Below are 26,760 nucleotides of genomic sequence, written 5' to 3' on the forward strand. Positions count from 1 at the left end.
AAACCCGGACATGATATGGTATGTAAAGGCACAATTAAGGCCACTGATCAACCTTATCTGTGGCCTGCAACAGACCCCATGGGGGGGGGGGGGGAGAAATCACACTATCACAGAACTGGAAGGAACCTTAAGAGGTCATCAAGTCCAGTCCTCGGAACTCATGGCAGGACCAAGCACCATCTAGATCAGCCCTGACAGGTGTTTGTCTAACTGTCTCTTAAAAATCTCCAATGATGGAGATTCCATAACCTCCTTAGGCAATTTGTTCCAGTTCTTAACCCACCCTCACAGAAATTTTTCTTAATGTCCAACTTAAACCTCCAACCAAAGCCTACGTTGCTGCAATTTAAGTCCACTGCTTCTTGCTCTACCTTCAGAGGTTAAAGAGATTATTTTCTCTCCCTCCTCCTTCTAACAATCTTTTAAGTACTTGAATGCTGCTATCATGACTCATCGCAGTTTTCTCTTTTCCAGGCTAACTAAATCTAGTGTGTGTTTAAAATTTTTTTTTATCTGGCATTACAAACACTAAAAATGTCTTAATCAAAATCATGTAATAATTATACAGTGTCACTTTCTTTCAGCCAATGAAAACATGGCTCCTGCTGAATCCACAGAATGGAGACTACCAGGATAGGGCATAGGGGAATTTTTCCTTACATGCAGACAGTAGCCCTCCTGCTTCTTTGGGGGGCAGACATCACTCTCAGATCAAGTGGAGTTGGGAGGCATCACCACTGCACATTCCATAAACCCCCCACTGCAACCAATCTCCTTTGAATGGATGCCTCCTAGAAAATTCTGCAAAATGGATTTAATGCAAGTTTCTTCTTGTACCATCACTTTTTCCATGGGAATGTATACCCAATTCTCAATTTCCAACATTTTTGTAAAGTCTAAATTAAATATATATTGTCTACATGCTCAACTCTATATTCCTTATTCAAGGAAAAATTCACATTCTCGCCAATGGGAGATTTCCCTGCATAAAAAATACCAACTCTATGTCTGATAAGCAGGGCTCACCAAACTGCAGCGAGTCCTGCTTGCCAGCTGCGCTGTCTGGTGATCTGTGCATGCGCAGATCACCCAAACCCGGCTCTTCCAGGTTGCAATCTACTCGCCACGGGCGAGTAGATTGTATTATTTGTCGAGCCCTGCTGATAAGTATACATTTTAATTCTCAATCTTTTCCAAATTACATCATGCCTAGCAACCAATCTCCTACAAAAGTTATACAATCCTTCAATTCTCTATTTATGGTGTTTCTGTACTTAAGAGATTTTCAGTATTTTAAACATGATCTTGCAAGATCTCAATGTTAAGATTTATTCCCCCAACTAACTGGTCATTTCTACATATTGTGTCAGAACCAGGCTGTGGGGAGCTTGTGTGCACCAGTCAGTTACCAAATCAGGAGAATAGTAGCAGGGTCTGAGTCAGGCACCAAGTTACAGATGGCAGACGAACAACAGAGTTGGGGGGTCAAACTGGGTCAAGTTACCAAGAAATCAGGTTGGACATCAGGCAAACAGCAGAATCAGGGACAACCCGAGTCAGAAGCTGAAATCAAGGGTCCACAGAAAGAGAAGGTCTGAGGTGATAGTAAGCAGACAGTCTGCATCATTGCTCAGACTGCTTTCCATAACCGCTGAGAAGCTGTCTGGGTTTATATATTGGCATAATCCAATCAGTAGGTTGTGAGGGGGTGTTTCTAAGGCCCTTCTGGACAGTACTCCCTGCACTGCCTAGCTTCAGAGAATCTTCCAGTGGTTACAAGGAGGAGGGACAAAAGTTGTTCTCCTTGGCCTCTAAGGATAGGACAAGAACCAATGGGATTAACTTGCAGCAAGAGAGGTTGAAGTTGGACATTAGGAAAATCTTCCTAACGGTCAGGTGGTTAAACACTGGAATAAATTGCCTAGAGGGGTTGTGGAATCTCCATTGCTAGAGATATTGAAGAGCAGGTTGAATAGACATCTATCAGGAATAATATAGACCGTGCTTAGTCCTGCCCTGAGGGCAGGGGACTGGACTCAAAGACCTCTCAAGGTCCCTTCCAGTTCTTGTGTTCTATGAATATGCAGGCATCCAGTAACCTGTATGCTCTGTGCCAAAAGTGAGAGCTAAACTATAGGCTCAGTCTGAAGCAGTGTAATCCAAGAGGCCATGGAGATGAACCATATTTTGTACAAGGAGTTGGCTGGTAGTCTTAGCAGAAGTTGGCTGGTTGCAAGGAATGAAATGGTCAGTTTTAGTGAGACAGTCCACAATCATTAAGACTATGTGACCATCTAACGCAATGACTTTCAGAATGAAGCCTAGACTGATGGCAGATCAAAGACTAGCTGGAGTCTCCAAGAATACTAAGGGGTCTGCTCTGAGGCAATTTGGCAAACATGCCCAGCAATTGCAGGAATCCATGTAAGCTTGGACTTCGGCCTAAATTTGGGGCCAACAGAAAAATTGGACAACCGTGTGGAAGGGCTTAAGACACCTGCCAACAGAGCACCTTAGCACAGTTGTTGCACCTTCAATTAGGGAGGGTGCCCAGAGGACATACTCATTAATGTGTATTACCCCATTCAACACAGAACAGTGCATCTGTGTCACCAGTAGGCTGTGTTCCTTGGGCAAGCTACTCTTCTTTCAAGGTGAACTGGGTAAGGGAAAACAGGTCCTCCTGAACTGTAGCACTGATCAAATTACTAAGATTAAACAGGTAAGAGGAAAGTTTGTCATTTTCCCAGTAGTATTTCCCCTTTCACATTAAAGCAGTGTTTCCCAAAAGGCGTTCCACAGAACCATGGCATTCCACAAAGTGAAAATAAGGTTTCCGCAAGAAAATTCCATTACAATAACATTTTCTGATTTTAAAAAATTAATATTTAAGCATTTATGAATTTTATGGAAAACAATTTTCATTTGTGTTTGCCACGATAAGTGTCACTGTGTAATGCCAGCTTAGCCAGAAAGTGGAGACGATGTCACTACTCAGTGCTGCATGCGCAGTCAATCAATAGTGCGATCACCTTTTATATACCACCGTTAACAGTTTATGCACATTAAATATGATTTTTGTTTTTAAATATGTGCAATTAAACAAAATGTTGATCTCATGACCTTGTTTAGCATTTGTTTATTATTATCCTTACTTATTTGTGGTCTACTTTTTCAGCTTCATATATAAGACCGTTATTAGGAGTTCTGCAAAATTCTTTCAAGTTGAAAAGGGTTCCATGGCCAAATAAAATTGGGAAACACTGCATTAGAGTGTTGGCTCTCATTTTGTTTCCTGGATTGTAAGTCATTGTAAACTCAAATCAAGAGGAGAACAAGGCCAACCTTAACAGCCTCTAGTTCAATGTTTGGATCTTAAAGAGGTATCCGACGTTCTTATGGATCTGTATAAAACAGCACTGGGTCCTGAGTTCCCTCAAGGTGGTGACACCATTCTTCAAATGCACTTTGGATTGCAAGCAGCTCCTTGTCCAGTATTCCATAGTTCATCTTAGCAGGGCCAAGTCCTCAAGAACAGAACATACAAGGGTGCAGTCCAAGTTGCTGTAAGAGTACCACCCAGATGGCATGTTGGATGAATCCGTTTTGACTATAAATAGGCAAGTCAGCTCAGGGTGAATGAAAAAATCAGGGCCATGACAAAGGCAATTTCGAGCTGAGCTTCAGGTCACCAAGAATACTAAATGACTTTATGAAAGAGGCAAGTCTGAAGGGCTATTTCTCCGAACAAATTGGTGATGAATCACCTATGAAAATTCACACTATATAAGTAGTACTGAAGTTCCCAAAGGGTCTAGGATGTTGTCAAGTAGTACATGGCTCCATCTGAATACACTCTAAAGAGACCATGTAATCCAATAATTCAATGGTGGTCTCGTCAACAGTAAACTTCTCTAGTAGACATACAAAACGTGCTTTCATAGTCTCTCTAGGACTGACCAGATGTGATGATTAACCAGTTAACTAATTAAATGGGATTTTACATGCCTAGTGGACTTTGGCTTGGACTTACCTGTAAACTTCTGTTAGGAAAATAGCCATTTAATACAATGACAAAATATAAGAAACTATACTCCTTGTTCCAAAGAATGAAGCTAATTCTATGCCACTAACTTCAATTTGAGCTTTACTATCAGGCTGTCATTTCAGAAAAATTCTGTGGAGGAAGGGCTGACAAAGTTGCGTCAGCATACAGAACGTTCTCTGTCCAAAATAGCATCAGGAATGAGAAAAACTAGGCAATTCTTGCTTTCCTAATCATCACACCCAAAGTAGGGGAGGAGTGGGGAATGGAAGACATAATGAAGAGTATAGACCTATGAAAAGCCAGGGGGGCGAGAAACCAAGAATTGGAGCGGCAGCTACCCCTCCCCCACCTATGATAACTGTTGCCCGTTGGCTACTTTCTTCACCTCGATTAGGTACAGTTTTTGGCATGAGACTATTGTTCATTTCAGGATAACTACACCTACATTCCCGCTCAGTGGTCACTCAAAGGATTACAGTTCTCAGCCATCACCTCTCTTGGTTGGAGACTTGTATCTCTCTTCTTTCTGACTGGGGCTTTAAAGGTGCACAGCTCCCTGCATTACACTATAAGGCCGGAATTGCTTCTCCCTCTCCATTTTATTAATCGTGTATTATCAGTTACTGCATAGCTCCCCTCAAGCAAGCACCTTTATTCGAAAGATAAAAATATTACAGAGAAAACGTGTCAAAAACAATAACAATTTTAGCATAAGTATAGGAACTTTTATCAGAAGTCATCCATCAGTCTTATGGGTTTCTACCCTTTTGTGAAGGTTGGAGTTCTTCAACACAAGGTCCTGTCCATTTGCTCGATTACAAACGTGGCCCGAAATCAGCTTAAACCCAGTCTTTTTATACCAAAAGCATTTTCTTTGTCTGTTAGTTTCTTAAAAAGAAAAGCCTGAACTATTACAGGTTGAACCTCTCTAGTCTGGCACCCTCAGGACCTAACTGTTGCCGAACCAGAGAATTTGCTAAACCGAACCAGAGAATTTGCTAAACCATGGGAGATCAGTATTGTCTAGCAGCATTACCAAAACTTCCACTGCATACTGGGCTCTTACAAGACTTTAAAGGTAAATAAAAGCACAGAGCATTGAGTGCCAAGACTGGTGGCTATAAACAAACATTATGGGACCATGGGAAATATGGCCACACCAGTCGTAAGTGGACATCTGGCTGGCTAAAATCATGCCAGATCATGGATGTTGCCGGATCAGAAACTGCCAGATTAGAGAGGTTCTGCCTTACTGAAGCCTCTCAAAGATGTGGTACATCTTTGGAGTATTTATAGTCTAAATCAGCGATGGGCAAAAGGGCCTCTGTGGGCCGGATCCAGCCCATCAAGAGGGTTCATCCACCTGCAGAGGCCCTAACGCTCCCCTGCCTCCAGATCAATTAGGGCCTGGAGCGGGGAGCACACAAAACTTCCTCCTACCCAGGCAGGACCATACAGTGCTTTGAAGCACCATGCGCTCCTCGCAGGATGGGAGGAGACATGACATGCTCCCCTGCCCTCAAGCCCTGATTGGCCTGGGGGCAGAAAGAGCAAGCAAAGTTTCCTCTGCCCTCTCCCCCGCCCTGTGAGGAGTGCACAGCACTTCAAAGTGCTATACGCTCATGCAGGGTGAGTATAGGACAAAGGAAGCTTTGTACAGCTCCCCCACCCCTAGGCCCTGATTGGCCTGGGAGCACGTGAAGCCTCCTCTTGCCCTGCAAGGAGCACTAGTACTTTTAAGTGCCACGTGCTCCTCGCAGGGCGAGAGGAGGGCACGGGGAGGCTTCGCACGCTCCCCTGCCCCCAGGCCAATCAGGACCTGGGGGCAGGGGAGCTGCATTAAGCTTCCTTCACCCTGCCCTGGCCCTGTGAGGAACGCGCGACACTTGAAAGCGTCACATGGTCCTCGCAGGGTGGAAGGAGGCTTCACGGGCTCTCCCCCCACTCCCCCAGACCCTAATTGGCCTGGAGGTAGGGAAGCATACAAAGCCTCTTTCCGCCCTGCCAGGGGCATGGGTGCCTAGTGGGAAGGGGGGGGCAAAGGGGCTCCCTCACTCCCAGACCAATCATGGTCTGTGGGTGAGGTAGCCCAGAAGCATCCTGGCCCCATCCCTTCTGAGTTAGGCCCTGCCCCTTCCTGGGCAGCCCAGGGCCACTCCAAAAAATTTTGAAGAGGCCCCTGGCCAAAAATTATTGTCCACCCCAATCTAAATGATTCATTTTAATCACTCCCTACTCATTTTAGTTCCCCATGGAGCTGTGTTGATCCTTCCTCCTTGAAATTGCATACAAACCATGGTCCACAATGTTATATAAACCATTCAATACACTTAACTAAAAATGTCTCGCCAATAGATATTGCAACAGCATGAAGCGTCATAGCCACATTAAAAATTTTGATTCTGTTGATCCCAGCTATAATCAATATCTTTATGATAAGCATATGCATATCCACCTCCCAAGACCAGCTAGGTAAAACTGTGTGAACTGTATCTCAGTCTCCTGATTTTACAGTAGCTAACAACTATAAGTGTCAGAATTTCATTTAATTATATTAATAATGTAAAAGTTGCCACTGATTTATTATTACAGCATTACCTTCATCTAAATGTATCATGTTTGTTAGGAAAGTCAATAGTAATTTAACTCATAATATTTCCCAATCTAGTGAATTTATACTCCTAATATCATTAATGCAAGTCCCCTGTTTTTGAAAATAAATACCAAAAGGCAATTGTGAATATATTCAATAAAATAAAATATTCAGTTTCCATCTATTAGCTTCCTGCCTAAATCCATATTTTGCAAATATAGCTGACAGATACTCCAATAATAAACAACTTCAAAATACACAAAGAGCCCTCAAATCTCTTAGTAATAAAAACAGTGTCTTAACTGTGAACTAGATCCTGCAGTTAAGAAAAACTCCCATTCACTTCAAATAGGAGGTTGTGCCTAAATAAGGACTGGCCCTATAACTCTGAAGTATGAGTCAGCTTTTATATCCTACATCTAAATGAAGCCTTAAAAAAGGAAAGAAAAATAAAACTGTTTCAGAAGATTAGCTGAACAGTTGGTCTACCTGTCCTTAGCCTTCAGCCCATAAAAATCCAAATTTTCCATTTGCTTCGATGGGAATTTTGAGTGAGCAAGGGCTGTAAGATCAGGCCCTCAGACACGCAGCCAAAAAAACTTACCTATTCTTGATGAGTAATATTCAATGGTAATCTCAAAAGTCTGTTTGGGAGTAGCTTGAAAAAAGGGCAAGTTTTGGAGTCTATGACCCTATCTTTATTTTTATTTTTGCAACATTTCTTTTGAATTGGTTTATGGTACAAATTACTACTCTGATTCTGCACCTTGTAGGATGCAGATGGACTGCTGTGTCTATGTGGTGCTCCTCTGACTTCAGAGAGGGTCACAGTGAGCACAGCAGTCCGTACACATGCTACAAAATGCAGGATTGGGCCTCTGGGTCTTCTGTTAGTTTAGTCAAACATATTTTGTAAAATTACCAAAAGTGCCCATAAGATTAAAAAACGACACTGTCATCACAACATATGTATGGAATATTTTGGCAAGTTTGTTTTTATTGTATCCATGTGTTTTGATCAAAGGAAATAAATTATTTTGCACTATCAGGTTGGCCTCTGCAGTACCATGCTTTTAGAAGCAATGCTGCTGCAGCCTCAAGTATTCTTTGTAATGATATTAATGTTCAACTTAATAAGTTTTTTAAAAAATAAAGTCTGCTAATTTTAAAAAGAGAAACTATTTTTCCCCTGCCAAAATCTTCCCCAAATGATGTATTCTTAATGTACTCATGTTTGTAGATAGATTCTTCTGAAAATAACACCACAGACATAATTTAAGGTAACAAGGAGATTCAGAATTAAGGCTCAAAATGAACTGGCACTGTTCTTAATGCATCCTATTTTGACTTTATATTACAATATGTGACACATAAGATAACAAAATTATTCTGAGACAAATACAAATCTCAGGTGCTGTAAGATGACTTCATCATGGAGTTTAAGGCTAAAACTCAGCATGTTAACTCAGTATTCCCTTGACACTGTGGATTTAAGTCAGATTCTACAATGTTTTATTTGATTATTTGTATTCCTCTATTACTGTAATGTTAAAAAGGGTAGGCAGGGCTTTTATTAAAATATTTGAAGTTTGACATAATACTATTGTATTGTATACATACACAAAAGGAGCCAAATCGAACCCTGGTGTAAACACATATAATTCCATTTGAGACAACCAAAGGCCTGATCCTACTTTCACATAAAGTAATCAAAGGCAAAATTCCCCTTTTTTTAAAAACACAGAGCCTAATCCAAAGCTCACTGTGAAGTAATTTTCCTTCTGGTCCTGTTCCTACTGAACTCAATGTGAGTTTCGATCTTGACTTTAATTGGGAACAGAATTAGAATCATAATTCCCAAAATTGTGCTGGTAGTTTGTGTAATGACATCAGATATGGGCCCTCAGTTTTAAATAGTTATGTTAATACACAATAAAAATGCATAGTTACCATGGTTAAATCTCTTAGATTTCTTTTTTTCCCCAAATTTTAAAGGATAACCTTTTCTGTTGAGTAATGAAAAAGTAACTTAAACACGTAAACTTCATTTATTTGTCTTTATATGCATTCTGTCAATCAAATTATTTCATTCTTTAAAGGTGTTAGCAAAATAACAAAAAATAAATATAAATAGTTTATCCTTTGAAGAAGATTTTGTACATCAAGTTTTGAGCCAAACTGTAACTTCAAAAACCTTGAAGGATGAAATATATTTTGGGAAAAATCAACAAAGCTTTTAAAACTTACTAGCAATTTTTAATTATAATAGTTTGAAAATATCTGTTTTCCTCTCTCACTATTTACAGGACATACTTGAAAGTTCAATATTAAAGGACCAGAATCTGCAGTCTTTTCAGGAAAAACTCCCAGTCACAGTCAACAGAATTCATGTCAAAGTTAAAGATAATAGGATCGAGCTCAATATTTCATTTATTTTTTTAATTAAAAATTCTTGATGTAGTGTTGGTAATAATTACTGAGAAAGCTAGTATTAATTGTATTTTATTTAAGAACAGTGCTGAAGCTTTCATTATGAAAAACAAACATGAAAAAGAAACATAAGGATGACCCTACACTTCTTACTTAAGCAAAACTCTCATTGAAGGATCAGGTCAACACCTAAGAAAAACAAAGACCAATCATATTTTGGGCTTTACAATCCGGATGCTGCTCTATTATTATAATGTTGCCATAGTTAACAGTCTTCATTATGAATATTAAAGAAAAATTACTGATCCCTTTTCAATGCATCACAAATGAGAAATGAAAACATTAGGTGTAACATTAACTACGATGGATTTGTTTAATGCATTACCTGAAATGAAAAATAACTTTTAAATACTCTGAATTTCTTTTAAAAAAAAAAAAAGCGCTAACTTGCACATTTTATTCTTAGGCGCTTCCCCTGAATTCCTTACCTGGGCAATGTAGTGCTACCAATTTGGAAATTGAGCATGAGCTCTGGATTGGGCTTTTGATGCTGACATTGGGAGCCTTATGAATGTTTTGACTACTACAACTGTGCACAGGGAAGAACAAGCATAAATGCAATTTTCATCCCCTCACTCCAGGGTTAACTTCCACAAATACTGCAGTTGTCAAGTAAAGGGTATGATGGCATCACACCACCCAAGCCCCCAATAGTTGTTTTTTTCCCCTTTCATTCTCCCTTTTAATTCTAATAGTAAATGAATAGAAAAAGTCATTCCAGTCCTTACCTTACAAATCTGGAAACAATCCGAAGATAGGATTTCCTGGATCTCTTCTCTGGGTGTCCCTGCAGCACCTGCAGTTCCTCCTGAATGCATGGATCCACTTCCAGCCCCACTGCCGCCACCACTGCTACTGCCACCACTGCTACTGCCACCCGGAGATGAGGCAGTTAAACCATCCAAAACTTTGCGGAAATTAAATTTCTTCATTTTGGAAAAATCTTTAAAGGATGTGGGGGGGAAAAAAACCAGTGTGCTTTAACACAATCAGTTACATGTAGCAAAAAAAGAAGAAAGCGAGAGAGAGAGAGCGAAAGAGAGAGAGGGAGTGTCCAATGTTCTGCTGGGTCAGGCAGTGCCAGTCCCTTGTGCCAAGCAGGTTGCCAATATTACGTATAACTGACTGAAAAATATATGGGCTTCATTTTGTCAAGAGGTAAAAGCAGCCCCGCAGAGGTCCTCTAAAAACTCCACAAGCAGCAAAACTCGGAATTACAGTAAAAAAGGAAAAAGAAAGAATGTCACACCCAGCAGCTGGTTCTCTCACAGAAACCACGTTTTCTAGTGATTTTGGTTCCAAACGAATCAACAACCATCCATCAAAATTTAAACCTGCAGCCCAGAGGAGCCGGTTCTGCTTTGCCTCAGCCTTGCCCTTAACGCTTAGTGTTTAGGTACCGATAACAAGGCACGTTAGACTCCCCAAACCGCCTTCGCTGAGAGGCGCGGGGGCCGCTTTTTCATCCGGCGTGTCGATGGGGGGGGGGGGGCCGCTAAGTGGAAAAATTGGGGTTAACTCAGAGGGAGGGAGTTCGGGGGGGGCTGGAGCGCGCAGGGGAGGGTCCGGGCGCGAGCTCTAGGAGAGAGGCTCGGTGAGGGATGGGGGCGCGGGACGCCGGATCCGAGGGGCGCTCACCTCAGCCGGCTCCCCGCAAGCGGCGCCAGCGACCAGTCCCTGCGGCCCCGAGGCGGAGGCGCGGCGAGGCAGGAGGCTCTGCGCACGCTGCCCCCGTCCGCAAGCTCCGCCCCCGCAGCTCCCATTGGCCAGAATCCCAGCCAATGGGATCTGTGGAGCCAGCGCCGGGCCGGGGGAGTAGGGTGCGGAGCCGCCTGCCTCGGCTCGAACCTTCAGGGTTGGTCGCCGGCGCCGCTCGCGGGGAGTCGGTTGAGGTGAGCCCCCTCCCCCCTCCAACCGCCCGGTGCTGTTCCTCCCACACACGCACTGCGACCCCCATGGCCGTTATCCTCCCCCCCCCCCGCGCTCTGACACCCCCGCCCCTCCCGTGGCCGTTCCCCGCCTACGAGTGACAGGGACTCGTCGCCGCTTCGGGGAAGCCACGGCGGGAGTAGCGGCGCAGCAAGTCTTTTCATAATGGAGGAGCTGACAGGCAGCCCCTTGCCCAGTCCTCGCTGCGCAGAGCCAGGAACCGAGCCCCGAGGCGACAACCGGGACCCTGAGGACTCCCATCTAAAATCTGGGGGTGCAGTAGCAACCCCCCCCCCCCGCACGCCTGATGCTAACTGGACTATAAATCCGATTTTCTCCGGCGATTAGAAATGCCAGTTGTTACAGCTTTCCTATTGGCACAGGGCGGGGTAATACAGCTTTTACAGTTTTATTTTGGGACTATGGTATTTTTGAAGCCTGGATTCTCTCCCTGACTCTGCTGCCGCCTCCTGCTCTTGGTCTCTGCCTGTCCCAGCAGCCACAGCAATTGATGCTGTGCTTGATCTTTCTCACTCACCCTTTTCTCTCTGTCTCCAGGGTGGATTAATCTACCATTTCTCACTGGTATCCAGCACAGTCATAGGAGAATTGAACTGCCCCTCACCCTCTGAAGACACTTCATAGCTGTAACATCACTGAACAGCACACCCCGCCCCCCCCCACACACACATATTCCTGGTGTATCCCAAAATTCACACTCACTTCTAACAACAATGTGGAGTCCCATGACACAGGACTCCTATTTTTGTATATACAGACTATGGATACTTGTCACAATTGTAAGAGAACAAAACCTTGCTGCACTGGTCTGGGGTAAACTGCCTGTTAATCCTTTGATAATCCTTTGATCACAGGCATTTTTTGTGATATTTGTGTAAACAATAAAAGTTCCCTAGCAATCCTCGAGTAGTTGATTGCTTTTTGGTTCCAAAACAACTGACACTGTCCCTTCTGGTAACATAACCCAGTGGTGCACAATGCAGATATCTTCCTGGGGGGTCACGGCACTTAGATCCAGCCGGTACCTGTGGCTGGGCCCGGCAATTGGTGGCCCCCGCAGTGCAGGGGTCGCAGATCAAAAAAGGTTACATGCTACTGACATAACCTGTTAGTCTCAAAACAGTTAGCCTGACAATCAGTTTGTTCCTTTGAGACCTAGAGTAACAGATTACACTCTTGGTCCTGGATTAACTGACTGACTATGCCCTACAGTCATGAGAAAAGCAAAAATTGTTCTCTGCCTAATCCCAGGGTAACCAAGGGTATGTCTACACTACCCCGCTAGTTCGAACTAGCGGGGTAATGTATGCATACCGAACTTGCTAATGAAGCCCGGGATTTGAATTTCCCGGGCTTCATTAGCATAAAGCCGGCGCCGCCATTTTTAAAAGCCGGCTAGTGCGAACCCCGTGCCGCGTGTAGCCGCGCGGCGTGGGGTTCGCACTAGCCGGCTTTTAAAAATGGTGGCGCCGGCTTTATGCTAATGAAGCCCGGGAAATTCAAATCCCGGGCTTCATTAGCAAGTTCGGTATGCATACATTACCCTGCTAGTTCGAACTAGCGGGGTAGTGTAGACATACCCCAATTGATCACCCACAGCCCTAAAACAATTGACTGGTTCTCCATCACCACAACACAAACCAGGGGTAAATGAACAACTGTTCCTCTCAGTCCCAAGGCAACCCTTCCTGACAATTCTGGGGTAGCTGGAGCAACTGTGCCTGGTGTTGCCAGGGCAGCTGTGCCTGATGGTGTTGTTTGTCTGACCAAAATGCAATTAGGCTAGTCCTCCCCCTTCTTTTGTCCATCTGTCATCAGATTGTTATGCTGTTTTGGGACTAAATGATTTATTGAAGTAAATTAACAGACATGTACTTAACTAGGACCTCCAAATCCAAAAGCACTCTAAGGGCAGGCTGCAACCATTACAAAAATGACAGTCTATCATGTCTCAATAACAGGATGCGACAGACACTCATGAGCATGTCAGGACTAGCGTACTGGACACAGATGATAGATGAAGATAAGACTTGAAGACGGGGCTCCAAGACAAGTAAGCTGATCTTTCCCCAACGGGTCTCCATGAAAATGGAGCTATAACCAGAGATGCCAGTCTTTTTCCCATTGGTGGTCTTACCCTGCAACGTCCTGTGTGTGTGGAGACCAAGGACAGCTAATGGACTGCTATTCTTTGTGCAGGCAAGTAATTCCAACCCTATAGCCAGAGGTATTAATGCTTCAGCTACCCTAAATGCAGCCATCTGCTAACTGCCTCTCTGATAGGCAGCCCTAGGTGCTCAGCCAGATGGACTTTTAGGGTGCGTCTGCACCACAGGGCTTAACTCGAAATAATCTACACAAATTGAGCTGCATCAATAGCATACTTATTTCAAAATAGCTTATTTTGAAATAGGGAGCATCTACACAGCACTTATTTTGAAATAGAGCACTCTTCCTCCAACTTTCCTTATTCCTCGTACAATGAGGGTTACAGGAGTCAGAGTAAGAAGTCATCCAGCTTGAGAGTATTTTGACGCAATTTCAAAATAACTGCCTGCTGTGTAGACGCAGACTAAGTTATTGTGGAATAGCACTAGTTATTTTGGAATAGTGTTGCAATGTAGACGTACCCTTATTGTGCCCCATTGCCACACAGATTAGCTAGTCACAGCTCGTTAGCTTTTCCTGCCATTTTACTCAAAAAAAAAACCCAAACCCAAAGTTGAAATAGTGCACCAAACTCGTGACGGAGAAGGAGAACAAACATTGATCCCAAACAAGGTGATTCAAGATGGTGGTCAGGGCCAGCTTTAGGAAGTGCAGGGCCCAATTCGAACTGCTTTGGCGGCCCTTTTCCCCCACCCAGGATTTTTTGTTGGGCAAAAAAAAAAACCCACCCACACAACAAACCACAACCACACACACATACCACATCAGAAGTAGATCTGATCAAAATGTATATCAATGTAGTTGAACATTTTCAAAAAAAAATGCCATCCTTTATTATGCAAAATTTTACACAAAATTAAATTGGTTGCCTTAAGTGTAGGTCAAATATTTTCAATTGCAAACTATCCAATTTTTTCAATAAAGTTTAAAGTTTGATTTTTAAAAAGTTACCAGAGAGCATTGCTGTTTTCTGTTACATTGATTTACTTTTTAAATAGCAAAAATTGAGTCTTTGTTAAGAAAGTTCTGTGGTCAAATTCCAATCCTTAGTGATTTCAGCACTAATGATTTCACTAGGTAATATGGTACCTCACCACCATTGCCTCCTTTGCACTGCCCTTCAACACGTTGCCTGCATGTTGAGTCCAAGGTCAGTCTACACAAGATTTTAATCAATGATTTTTGCTCAAGCGATCACTGAGACAAGACAAGAATTCTCAATTGATTCTAGTCAGCTCTGCCTTTAAACACTGGGGGCTCGTCTACATTGGCCCCTTTTCCGGAAGGGGCATGGTAATTTTTGAAATCGCAATAGGGAAATGCGCGGGGGATTTAAATATCCCCCGCGGCATTTAAATAAAAATGTCCGCCGCTTTTTTCCGGCTTTTAGAAAAGCCGGAAAAGAGCGTCTACACTGGCCCCGATCCTCCGGAAAAAGCGCCCTTTTCCGGAGGATCTTATTCCTACTTTAAAGTAGGATGTAAAGTGTCACATATAATTGAGGACTCCCAAATAGACTCTGCACCACCAGAAATAAAACCTGTTTCCATCTTCTGTGACTTTCAGTTAGATGTGACTCACTATCCTCTGCTTAGTGTTCAAGTTATGGTAGCCAAGTTATGGTATTAAGTTCAGGTCTTTTACCTTTTAATCATACAATATGGATAACAACATTTCATTCTCCCAGCTCCAAGTCTTAAGTGAATTTCAACCCAAAAGAGCCAAAATAGATCACCTTGACACAGCAAGTGTGTCTACTGATCTCTGTGGCAAAGTAGGTTGTCTACATAAATAAGGTCAGCTCCTAAAGCCTTTTCCTACAGTTGATTAACAGATGGCAGTAGATAGCTCATTCAGACCACTGGCTGATAATAGTTAGTCAACCTGACCAGTCATTAACCATAGTCATGGACTCACCCTACTCTCCATTGTCTCTATGATTCTCTGATGACCTGTGACAAAAAAGGAGGGTGGAAAGGGAAACTGAAGGGAGAGACCTCTCTAAATTCACCAATCAAAGAGCAGTATTGCCTACCCCAAAATCACAAGGAATACCTACAAATCATAAGATTTTTTAAAAATAAAACATGTTGGATTTTTATTGGCCTTTTGTTTCTTGAGTATTTAGGGTTTATGTTTTAAAACTTTCCTCCTTAGCTGTAAGGCCCAGAAGTATAGAGAACTTTTTAAAATGAAAGCTGAGATTCCTACATAATTAATTGACTCCAGGCCTTTAGAAAAACACCAAATGTTTTGAGACTCATGGTAAAACAATGGAGGAATTCTTGAGAGCCATGCTTTGCCCACAATATAAATAAAAAAAACAATATCTTCTCCACTAAACATCCTAATGAGATACTGCAAATGGTGAACTGAATTCAACAGCTCCTGATATGAACAGGTATCAACCTAGTTTTTCATATCTGAGATGGGTTACCAGGAATCATACATGACAATATGAAATCTTTCCACTCTCAAGTCAGCATATTCACAAAGCACCTATAATTTTGATCCATGTATTTATTGGATAGAGAAAGAGAAAGGAGGGGAATTAGTGTAGATAAATGTTCAAATTACAAAAAAAAAAAGTCTGAAGGAATTAGGACTGGGCTCCTACATCTCACGTTCAGAACTCACTAGGACACTTATGACCAGATTTTTGAAGACGTGTTAAGATCAGATAGATATCTTTGAAGATCCGAGTTGGCAACTGTCTCTTTAGGAGCTTAATTACCTTTGAAAATCTGAGCTTAGATTTCCAAGTCCAATTTTCAAAAATGACTTTAGTCACTCAAGTGCTTTTGAAAATTTTAACTGGGGGCCTAAAGAGACAAAAATAGACAAAAGGCAGGAGATATGGTATTCCTTTTAAAAACATGTGACATCTATTTTTAACTAAATTTATATTATTTTTCTCCCAGGGGCATCTGACCCTCCGGCCCCCTCACTACACCACTGCCCCCTCCTGCAGATCTATCATCTTATGCATGTGTAAGATCTGTGAGAGCCGTTCCATGAATCTGCAGTTAGTGTCTGTGGCACCTGCTTCTGGGTGGTGTCTCAATGCTGCCACATTCACCTCCAAAGAGGGGGCTTCCCAAAGCAGTCCCTTGCTGCAGACCCTCAAGGCATCCACAGGTCCAGTCTCCTTTCAATGGGCCCACTTCCCAGGGCTCATTGATTTTGGATCTGGCTTCCATCCCCTCTCCAACCTTTGCAACTGCCCAGAGGTGCTCACCTTCCACCTTATCCATTCCCACCTCATTCACCCCACAGAGACAGTCTCTGCCTCACTTGTCCTAGGGACTATTCTACCAAGATGTAATACAAAGTTTCCATGTAAAAGGACTCACTACAAAGCTAAAAACTTCAATGAGAGAATGATTAATACAAAGACATGTCTACATCTGCCGCAGGTAGACCACCTCCCCCCCAGAGTCTACAGCCGCATTGCAAAGCGGGGGAGTGGAAGGAAAGAGGCTGAGGCCCATCAATGGGACTGAAGCAGTCATGAGCAAGCCATGCCCGGGAGCCATTCTCCTGTCCATTGCTGGTGCAGTGTTGCTTCAGGCATTCTGAAATGCAGTCACCTCTAGGGTGGGCTGGACAGCTGTTTAACACCTGCACAAGGTTTCATGCAGGGGGCAGTGCGGGCTGCCTTCCTGCAGAGCCCCCATCAGAACTACTGTGCCCTCCTGGCTTAGGAAAAGAATAAAAAGGAGGATTGGAAATTAGCCCACCCAGTCTCACATCCCCTAGGCAGGGAATGAGCCTACATTAGTCCCCAGCTGGAGTATCATGTCCAGTTCTGGGCACTACATTTCAGGAAATGTGGAGAAAGTCCAGAGAAGATCAACGTGAATGATGAAAGGTGTAGAGAACATGAGATATGAGGCAAGGCTGAAGAAATTGGTCTTGTTTACCTTGGAAAAGAGAAGACCAAAAAGGGACATGAGAGAAGCTTTCAAATATCTAAAAGAGTATCATAAGGAAGAGGAAGAAAAATTGTTCTGCTTGGCCTCTGAAGTTAAGATGAGAAGCAATGGGCTTAAATTGCAGCAAGGGAGTTTAGGTTGGACATTAGGAAAAACTTCCTGCCTGTCAGGGTGGTTAAACACTGGAATAAATTGCCTAGTGAAATTGTGGAATCTCCATCACTGGAGATATTTAAGACCAGGTTAGACAGACACCTGTCAGGGATGAGCTAGGGCAACTCAACTTTGGAAACCCCAGGGGCCATACTGATACTTACAGAACATGCTGAGGGCCTCAACTTAAGTGTGGTTGCATATGCAAGCAAATATATACAAATAGCTTCTCTCACAGTGACAGGCATGAATACAAAGAGTAAGGCAAGACTACACAACACACAGGCCCCATTTAAGTCAGTTCTGCTGATATTAATAAAATGCAATATTAACCTGATTTCTACCCATGTGACAGCACTCTTCATGAGCAATGACAGTCCAAGAATTTAACTACTAAAACACATATCAACAGAAGATCATTACACTGACTACTTTTTTGTTTTGGCTCCCACTTGCCGGCCATGTGTTGATCCCCACATAAACCCAAACTGCACCGCGGGGCACAAACAAACTGGCCGTGGGCAGCATACCAAGTTATTAATAAATATTTTATAATCCTTTACCTTTTCTCTCTGCTGCCATGTCTCCTCTCCTTGCTCCATCATCTCCCCTGGTGCCTGCTGCCCCCCAACTCCTCACCCTCCTCTGCTGTCCTGACTCCTGCCCTCCTCACTGCCCTCAGCCCACCTGCGACCTGCCCCCCTCCACCAGCCCTTCTCTTCCCCCTGTGCCCACTCCTCTAGTAGCCCCACTCTGATCATGTGAGCTACCTCTCTTCTAACACCTCCCTCTACACACCTGCCCTGCCTCTCTCCTATGGTGCTGGTCTCTCCCCTGCAGGTGTCTGCCCTTCTGCTTCACCCCTGAATCCCCTGGCACCTGCACCTTCCCTTAGCCCTGCACCCTCCTGGTGCTTCCCCCTTCCCTTACTGCCCCTGCCCCTTTGCCCTCTTTTTCCCTGATGCCCACCCCCTCACCACTCTCTGCCCCATTCCCCTCCTGCCCCTCTGTGCCCACACACGACTTGCTCCATCCCCACCTTTCTCATGCCCGCCCCTTCTTTCAAGCCTTCTCCCAGCACCTCCCCCCTTTTGCCCCCAATTCCCTTCCCCTCTCCTCTCTTCTCCCAGCATCACCCTGTTCCCCCTCCCACTGACACCTCCCCTCCTGCCCTTTCCCTCATTGTCTGCACTTGGCCCCCTGCCATTTGTCTCTTCTGCACCTCTCTCTTGGTGTCTTCCCCTCCCGCCGCCCAAACCCGTTCTCCTTCCACCCCTCCCCCTCCGCCCCTCTGCCTCCGCCCCAGCCCCTCCCCCTGCCCTCCACCTTAGCCCCTGCCCAAGCTTCCCGCTGCTGCCGCCTCCTCTCCTCCCTCAGCCCAAGCCCCTTCCCTTCCCCCCTTTCCCCCTACCATCGCTGCCGCACAAGTCCATTCCCTACCTTCTGCCTTCCACGTTGCAGGGCCGGAGACTGCGCTCAGGCCCCGGAGGCCGAACCCGGAGCCAGCCAGGCCCCCCAACGTGCCTCCCAGGACTTTTAAAATCCCAGGCCGTCACGTCACACCCGGGCGTCCTCCCCGCCCATGTGCAATGCCACACATGGGCAGCAGCAGGTGGTGAAGGGGAGCTGTGCATGGCAGGGACGGTCCGGGGCCATGGAGGACGCTCTGGGGGCGGGGTTGGAGAACGTGCAGTGGGGTTGGCGGGGGGAGGGCCGGGTCCCGCTCCAGGCAGAGCTGGAGGAGAGACCCAGCTCCACATATTGCTGGAGCAGGGCCCCCGGCTCTGTAACTCCCCAGCATTTCCGGGTTCAGGGGCGCGGGGCCCCCTTAGGCGCGGGGCCCAATTTGACCGAATCGGTCAAATCGGCCTAAGGCCGGCCCTGATGGTGATTGTCGGGACAGATGTTAAAATATGAAATTTTCCTACAGTTCCCTTTCTTGGTGACATGGTATTCATGCTGCTATAGGGAGGTTTTCGACACGCCTTTCTTTTTTTTGTTTTTTTAAATCATCTGGGTACAGGTACGCATCTTGAGTTAATTCTGCACACCTTTGATTTGACCTATGTAATTAAAACCATAAACAAAATTGTGATAAATTCACAAGGATAATTATAAAAGAGTACATAGGGATATGCCAAGCTTTCATCGTCTCTCTGGGGCTTATGAGCAAACTGTCCCTTCAGCGATTATATTTGGTGTTCTTCAGCACCTTTTGGAGAACCTTCTCAATCTGAGGATAAGATTAGCTCCCAAATGCATTAGATATGTGTGTATATAGTTGGTGGGCTATTTTAATATCTTGCACATTGAGGTTTTCAGAGATGAAAGCCACATCGTACCTTTGTATTGTTAATCAATTATGACTGGCTGGAACTGGTTACTTGGCTGGAACTGCAAGTTGTAATGACATCTACCTTGATCAGCAGTCAAGCAGATATATGGGCCTACGTACATATCTGTGCTGTGCATACACCCACTTCCAGTTCACACACGCACTATCTTAGATCTGTGCTATGATACACTTCCTTTACCTTTATTATCTACTGGAGGAGATCCATCGGGATCATGGCAGTGATGCCCAGCAGAATTAAGATGTAAACCCTTTGACCACTAGCATTGCTAATAGCTAGTAGATGCATAACTTGGGTCAAAAATCAAAGTCTATGGACTTCCACCATTCATTTTTTTTTTAAATAGGAGAACATCCTTTATAACTAGACTTAATTTCTTCAGAGATAACAGGCTGATGTCCCCTGCTGATGATTGTCTGGAGTCATGTTTGCACCTGTACTCAGGTAAGAGCCCACAACAGATTAGATTGTCACACCCGCATAGCATTCAGGCTGTCTCTACACTGGCGCGATCTTGCGCAAAAGCAGCCGCTGTTGCGCAAAAACTGGCCACATGTTCTTGCACAAGTAAACTGACGTTCTAATGTATGAAATCAGGGATTCTTGCGCCAGAACTCTGACACTCCCGCTCAGGAATAAGACCTTTTGCGCAACTGTTCTTGCGCAAGAGGCGAGTGTAGACTGGCATCATGAATTTCTTGCACAAGAAAGCCTTATGGTTAAAATGGCCATCAGAGCTTTCTTGCGCAAGAGAGCGTCTACACTGGCATGGATGCTCTTGCACAAAAGCACATCTCTTGTGCAAAAGCACATGCCAGTGTAGACACGCTCTTCTGGAAGAGTTTTTGCACAAGAACTCTTCCGCAAAAGAGTTCTTGCGCAAGAAGCTGCCAGTGTTTTTATCTGGTCTTGTTCCTAGGTAGAGTACCAAGTAGATATGACTGATGTTACCTTATAATATAGACCCCTGATCTGTCTTCAGTTAAGAGTTGAGAGGCTCATCTAGTGAGGCCAGATTATAGCTTACATGGCTTTAGTGTTAAACTGTGCTTTTGGCTTTGGCCCCCTCCCATCCTGTCCGCACTCCACCAAGTATCTTACCACAATGTGTTTCTAAAAAAAACCTTTGATTGATGCTATCTAGACTGGCCCTTCTGTTCACTGTTAATGCAGGGACAAAAGAAGCACAGGCAAGTTTTATTTTATTAATGAATAGCTGCATGTCCATGGTGACTCTTTACTGCATACCTTGGATTTACGATTAGTCAGCATTTAAGATCTCTTTTTACAACTACTAGGCCGATACTTCCCATAAAGAGGCTTGTATTGGCAATATAAGCCCAGTAGTTCTAAACTGCTACCTTATTATGTTGCTTAACCCTGAACATTCCTGCCAAGTACCAGTTCCCAGAGTCATTTACAGTTACAGAGAAATCTAGGTTACCAGCACAACTTATCTTAAAAGTTGAAAAGCTATAATAACTAAAATTGTTTATATAATTGGATATATTACAGTATGGCACTATTGGACTGCTGCAATTTAACTGGACAAAATAGGTTGCGACAGCAGTATGCCTTCTTACCTATAAACATGAATCCTTTCTTTACTGTAAAGACTAAATTGGACATCATGCAAGTGTATGTGAAGGGACTTCGTCTCTCTGAACCACTGGTATAACTGATGAGGTGCTGGTATAGAGTCCCTTTTGACAACTTCTTGACATGTTTACAACCTGCTGATCCAAAACTGATTATGAGCTTTCATAGCAAACAAGCTCCATGAGAGGACCTACTTCCCTTTTCCTCTTTTATACCAAAAAAGCAATTGACATCACATCTATAGACAAAAGTTATCACAGGTCCTTCCTTCACAAATGATGCCAGGCTTTGGAATAAGCACACTAATTTTGCCAGTATATTGAATGTCATTATTTGACTAAGAAGGCCAAAACAGTGATCCTGTTCACAATGAGTGTACAACACATCTCTATGCATAGCAAGGACCATACCAGGCAATGGATGAAATGTGGTCCTTTCAACAAAACAAATAACAGTTAAGATTTGTCAGCTCCAGACATAGGCCCTTTCCAGTCTTTTAACTGGCTTGAATGGAAGCACTTAGATTTTTGGCCCTTTTTCCCTTCCAGCTCAATTTCAAATATACAACCATGTCCTATTCATGATGTAGGCTAGTCACACCCACTGAAGGCATAAAGTGCGGCTTTGGTTGGAAAAGAATTTGTCCTCTATCCCAACCTCCCACTCAACCAACTAACTTCTGCTCCTTGATCTTTTGGAAGTGGTTTTTTTCCCTTAAATGGTGAACTCACTCATGGCTCTGGTGAGGTAAAGGGCACACCAAGTTTTGCTCCTCAGCCCGGAGGGCATATATTATGACACTAAGCTGCATTGTTCTTTGTACTCTAATATCTATATTATTAGTCCAAATGGTAAGATTAGGGCTTGCTACTCTTCCCTCGTTTACAAAAGCTACCAGCACACAATTCAAAGGCGTCTGGGTTCTCTTTGAGATCACTGGGGCCATACCATCCACCTATTCCTACACCAGGGCAAGAACTTCCTTTTCACAGTCAGTGAGCTGATTCACCACCTCATTGAGGATAGGAGATCCATATGTGACAGGTCTTGGGTCATTTCCTTGGTCTTACATCAGGACAGTGCTGATGCCATTTTTGATGTTGCTAGTTGTAGTTGGTATACTTGATCCAGCTTGGGATATGCCAAGGAAACTTTAGCTTTACTACCACCTTAGTTATATCTGCAAATCGAGATCTTCAGAAGCTTCCAAGGCAGCAACTCGGTGGAATGAAAGAAATTTCATGCTGCTGAACTTCCGCACGTTGGATGAGATCCTAAATGCAAAAGTAAGATGCACCTTATAGGCAGGGGTCGGCACAGCCATGTTGCACAGCTACCACTTGATAAAATTACCGGACTATGTAATGCACATTGGTAGGAGGTTGTGTCATTCAACCTGTAAAATAGTGCAGTTTTCCATGCTGAAAAAAAAAGTAACCTACCCCGCTAGCTAATTAATTAAATCAGCTCAGTTTCATGTTTTTGAATGTATCTTGTCACCACAGCTACATGAAAGTACTTTGTGCTCATTGTTGAAGTTGCATGCTCATTGTTGCGTGTTGTAGATAAGCATTAACACGACACTTCTGAAGCGATTCCTTATGGAGGTTTCGAGTTCATGTGACCAAGGCCTCGTTCGCAGCATCACGTCAGGGCTCAGTGACAATAAAAGAATTGAAAGCCTTGCCAAGTCAGTATATTCACTCTCACTTGTCTTAAACAAAATACATCGTTTGATAATTCAGTCTGAGCTGAAAAGTGTCTTGACTGCATCATCCTCACAGTACAACCTATACTGCATTTCAACCTTGCTGGAGTCAATGCGCTGTGTAAGTTATGCTGAAAGTTTTTTAATTTCTGAAAGTGCTGGCTTTTGATTTCAGGTGCTGAGTAAAGCATGCATTTCACCAAATCATTTCAGGAAACCTGGCCTTCAGTGCCTATTAAGTCTTTGTATATTCGATGAATGTTGCTTTTACCTGAGCAATCTCTATTCCAGGAAAGTAGTGCTGCTCCTCACCTTCCCTGAGTATCTGTGACCTGAGCACTGGGAATAGATAGGTTGCTTGGCGTTACAAAAGATTCTAACATATATTCTTCACTTGAAGACTGCTTAAACAGAGAGCAGAATGCATAGCAGAGATCAGAGTTCTCTTTCTAAAGTGCCAAATTCATTGCTGCAAGAAGTGGCAAAACCCTATTCAGGAAGCAGATATAGACTGAATTTAGGAGACTGTAGCATGTCATAGATATTCTGGCAACTTGTTCTGTAATTATCAATCCATTCCTAAATGACACACTCAAAATATTGCACTAGAGAATCTTAGTACAGGTTGGACCTCCCAAAACTGGGACTCTGTAGTCCCAGCAACTAGATCACAGATCTTCTTCTTCGAGTGGTTGCTCATGTCCATTCGAAGTAGGTATGCGCACCGCATCTTCCGGAGCGTTTTCCCTAGCGGTACCCGTAGCGCCGGCAGGGCGCCCTCTGGAGTGGCGCCGCCATGGCGGGGCATAAGTACCCCTGCCGGCGCTGCCCCACCTCAGTTCCTTCTTACCGCAGCAACAGTCGTTGGAGTGTCTCCATATCTCCCAGTCTACTTAGTTAGTTAATGGTTCCCGTTCTCACAGTCGTTTGTAAATAGTTCTCACAGTTAGATAGTTAGGTTCTTTGCTTTGTTCCTTCCCGCTTGGGGGTAAGGAATGCCAGGGTCACAAGGCTTCAAGACGTGCGCTGACTGCGGGAAGTTTATGCCCAGGGGCAACCCACACGACAGCTGTCTCAAGTGCTTGGGTGAGGCTCATCTGGCTATTGCCTGTAAGATCTGCAAGTCCTTTAAGCCCCGTACCAGAAAAAAAAGGGTTTCCCGCCTGAAACTTCTCCTCATGGAGACAGCGCTTCAGCCGGTGCCACCGGAACAGCCTGCGTTGCGCAGCGCACCAGCTTCCACGCGGGAGGCCCCTCACCGGCACCGCGCGTCGGTGTCGAGTTCTCGGCACCGGTCGCACTCTCCTCCGACTAAGAGAATGAAGAAATCCTGGGGAAGGTCCCCTTCAAAGAAGACAACATCTGTTGGGCACCGCACGGTGGGCTCTCCGGTACGCGTATCGTCCCCTCCGCACCATCGGTGCCGAGGAGGCCTAGGTAGTCCTGGTCGCCTGCCTCCACACCGCCCGTCCACGCCGGATACATTCGAGGCGGTGCAGGACCTTAGCCTCATAACCTCCCCTCCATCCTCAGTTGACTCGGAAGGGTCGAGATCACCATCGTCGGAGGCTCGGCTGGCTACGGCTTCGCCCCAGCATGGCCCAGGTCAGCATGCTAAAGTGGCTTATGCGTCGGGACCACCCCATGTGGGGTCAGTACCGATCGCTACTTCGGCACCCTTCTCGTCGCCGAGCTGTCACTCTCAGGGAGTTTCCAGCCATGCGCGAACTGAGCTGCAGTTGAGCTCCTTACCAGCTCCCCACCTGGCGGTGCCGGTGCCGTATCTGAGTAGCCATGTGGCGTCCACTCAGACCTTTCTCTCCTCCATGGAGGTCACCCAGGAGCTGGCGTCCGTCTCCGTGCCTTCATCTGCACCGGCATCGACGCAGTGATCTCGTCAGGCTCTGCAGCAGCAAGAGGGCTGGGAGCATGGTGGGGCTGGGACGGGGAGGCCCCAGCATCCCCAGTAGTGGGGATAGGGAGGCCCCAGTAGCTTTGGGGGGGGTGACTGGGGCTGGCAGCAGGGAGAGGTGGTAGGCTGAGGGGTAGTAGCAGGGGACCTCCCCTGGTCCAGCAAATTCCCTAGTTCAGGACCAGTAAGGTCCCAAGGGTGCCAGACAAGATAAGTCCTGTAGCTCCACCCTCTCAGTGCTGGCCACCAAAACTTAACCAGTTAATTTTTCATAGCTAACCAGATTTGAATATTCCTCTTCATTCTGCTCACAAATCTGTCTAACTTCCTTCTTTCTTGCAGCCCCACTGAAATGTATAAATGTCGTTTTGATTGTATCTTCCACAAAAGAAGAGTCAGGTACGACTGATTCAGCATCTCTAGCCATTAGGGCTTGGCGACAGGTACAATGCTGGATGAATAAATCACCATAGCAATGTTTCAGTCACTTTGAAACACTTAACGTTGGGCTAGCATTACAGATGGCCTGTCTGATATAAATCCCTCGACTTTCTCCATAAGGTATTTATTTTGATTTTTTTCCCCCAAATAACCAACCGTGGCTGCATTCAGATTTTCAGCTTTATAGTATTCAGCTAGTTCAATTCAGCTAAAAAATTCAGAGCAAATTTTGCTTGTGTCAACATTCACAAAACTATAGTAAATAATAAACTGACACTTGTCACTGTTGTGTGTACTTTTCTAATACATAGTTAACAAATTAAGCATTTACTGCTACTTTACCAGTTTCATTGTAAAGGTTACCATCTAAATCCTTAGTGTTTCTTGCCATGGTTCTGGCACTGCAGTGCAGTCTTTGAAAAAGAGCAGATATAGGGCCAATTTTTTTTTGGCAATTTCTTTGAAAACAATGCCTGCTGTTAATAGCAATTTGGCTTTTGCTGAACTATCGACAAGACAAAGATCATTCTATGCATCTTTGACATCCTGGTTAAGAATGGTAGTACCTTGCTTTCTCTCTTTTTGCTTTAGTGTCCTTGATGAATTTGTCCTTCTCTACACTTGACATGTTTGAAGTGTTGTACATTTTTAGGACTACTTCTCAGCTTGGTCATCAGCTACAGTTTCCTCGAGCTGTTTCATTACTTAGCTATATCTTGCATGCTCTATAAAACAATCTGTAGGTCTTTCATACATAAAATATTCTCTCTTTCCCAAGCTGGGTTGAACAGTCTTTTTTTAGAATTTAGTGCCATGTTGTGCATGCGCTTTCCCCACTGGAATGTGGGGGGTGGGGGAGAAGGGAAATGCACATAATAATGAGCGTAGCTAATGTTTGTCTGATTGGATAACTTTATTAAATGTCATCAAGATTGTACAGTCACCACAGTGATGGTAGAATCTTGGCTTTACTGTCGCTTTATGGAGAGATCTGGCACTGTTGCATCATAATTATAAGATGTACATAGATAAATAATGTACTTGTTTCCAAACAGAGCTCATAGTATGAATGTTTCTTGAAAAGTTACCATGGACCTCAATTTTTATTACAGACACTTGTGTCCATGCACAGACATGTTGCCAACCTATGAGTATAGGTTTAGTAAAGGACAGCATATTAATACCTCCATTGATTCCCACCAATAATTTTCTGGTTACAATGGCAATTAGTTTGACTTTAGATTCCCCTTTGGAACACAGGGTAGAAACAGAGGCATCTGTATTCACCAGCGTAGTTTGGCTCAGTTCCTCAAACTCTCCGTCCATAATGATCATTCTTACGCATCTTCTCCAGTTGTCATGGAATATTGGTGCCTTATCTGGTCCTGTCACAATAAGCTAGAGGAGG

At 44.3% G+C, this 26,760-nt stretch overlaps 1 protein-coding gene and 1 long non-coding RNA gene across 7 annotated transcripts in view; one reads left to right on the plus strand and one right to left on the minus strand.

The window, feature by feature from the left end:
* STXBP5L (syntaxin binding protein 5L) overlaps window positions 1-10,908 on the minus strand; it is a 451,312-nt gene extending 440,404 nt beyond the window's left edge. For all 5 annotated transcript variants that reach the window (XM_075905178.2, XM_075905171.2, XM_089772234.1 and 2 more), the window contains exons 1-2: window positions 10,770-10,908; window positions 9,860-10,074 (exon numbers count right to left, since the gene is read on the minus strand). In XM_075905178.2, the coding sequence (XP_075761293.1) occupies window positions 9,860-10,063 (204 nt within the window). In that variant the 5' untranslated portion in view covers window positions 10,064-10,074; window positions 10,770-10,908. The remainder of the gene's footprint in view (window positions 1-9,859; window positions 10,075-10,769) is intronic.
* A 14-nt stretch (window positions 10,909-10,922) lies between these two features.
* Window positions 10,923-26,760, plus strand: part of LOC112547422 (uncharacterized) — a 46,890-nt gene continuing 31,052 nt past the window's right edge. For both annotated transcript variants that reach the window (XR_012897159.2, XR_012897160.2), the window contains exons 1-2: window positions 10,923-11,023; window positions 13,043-13,134. This is a non-coding gene — a long non-coding RNA (uncharacterized LOC112547422). The remainder of the gene's footprint in view (window positions 11,024-13,042; window positions 13,135-26,760) is intronic.

The sequence above is a fragment of the Pelodiscus sinensis genome, chromosome 1 (genome assembly GCF_052426305.1).
Source record: "Pelodiscus sinensis isolate ZL-2025 chromosome 1, ASM5242630v1, whole genome shotgun sequence".
In the NCBI taxonomy this organism is placed as follows: domain Eukaryota; kingdom Metazoa; phylum Chordata; order Testudines; family Trionychidae; genus Pelodiscus; species Pelodiscus sinensis.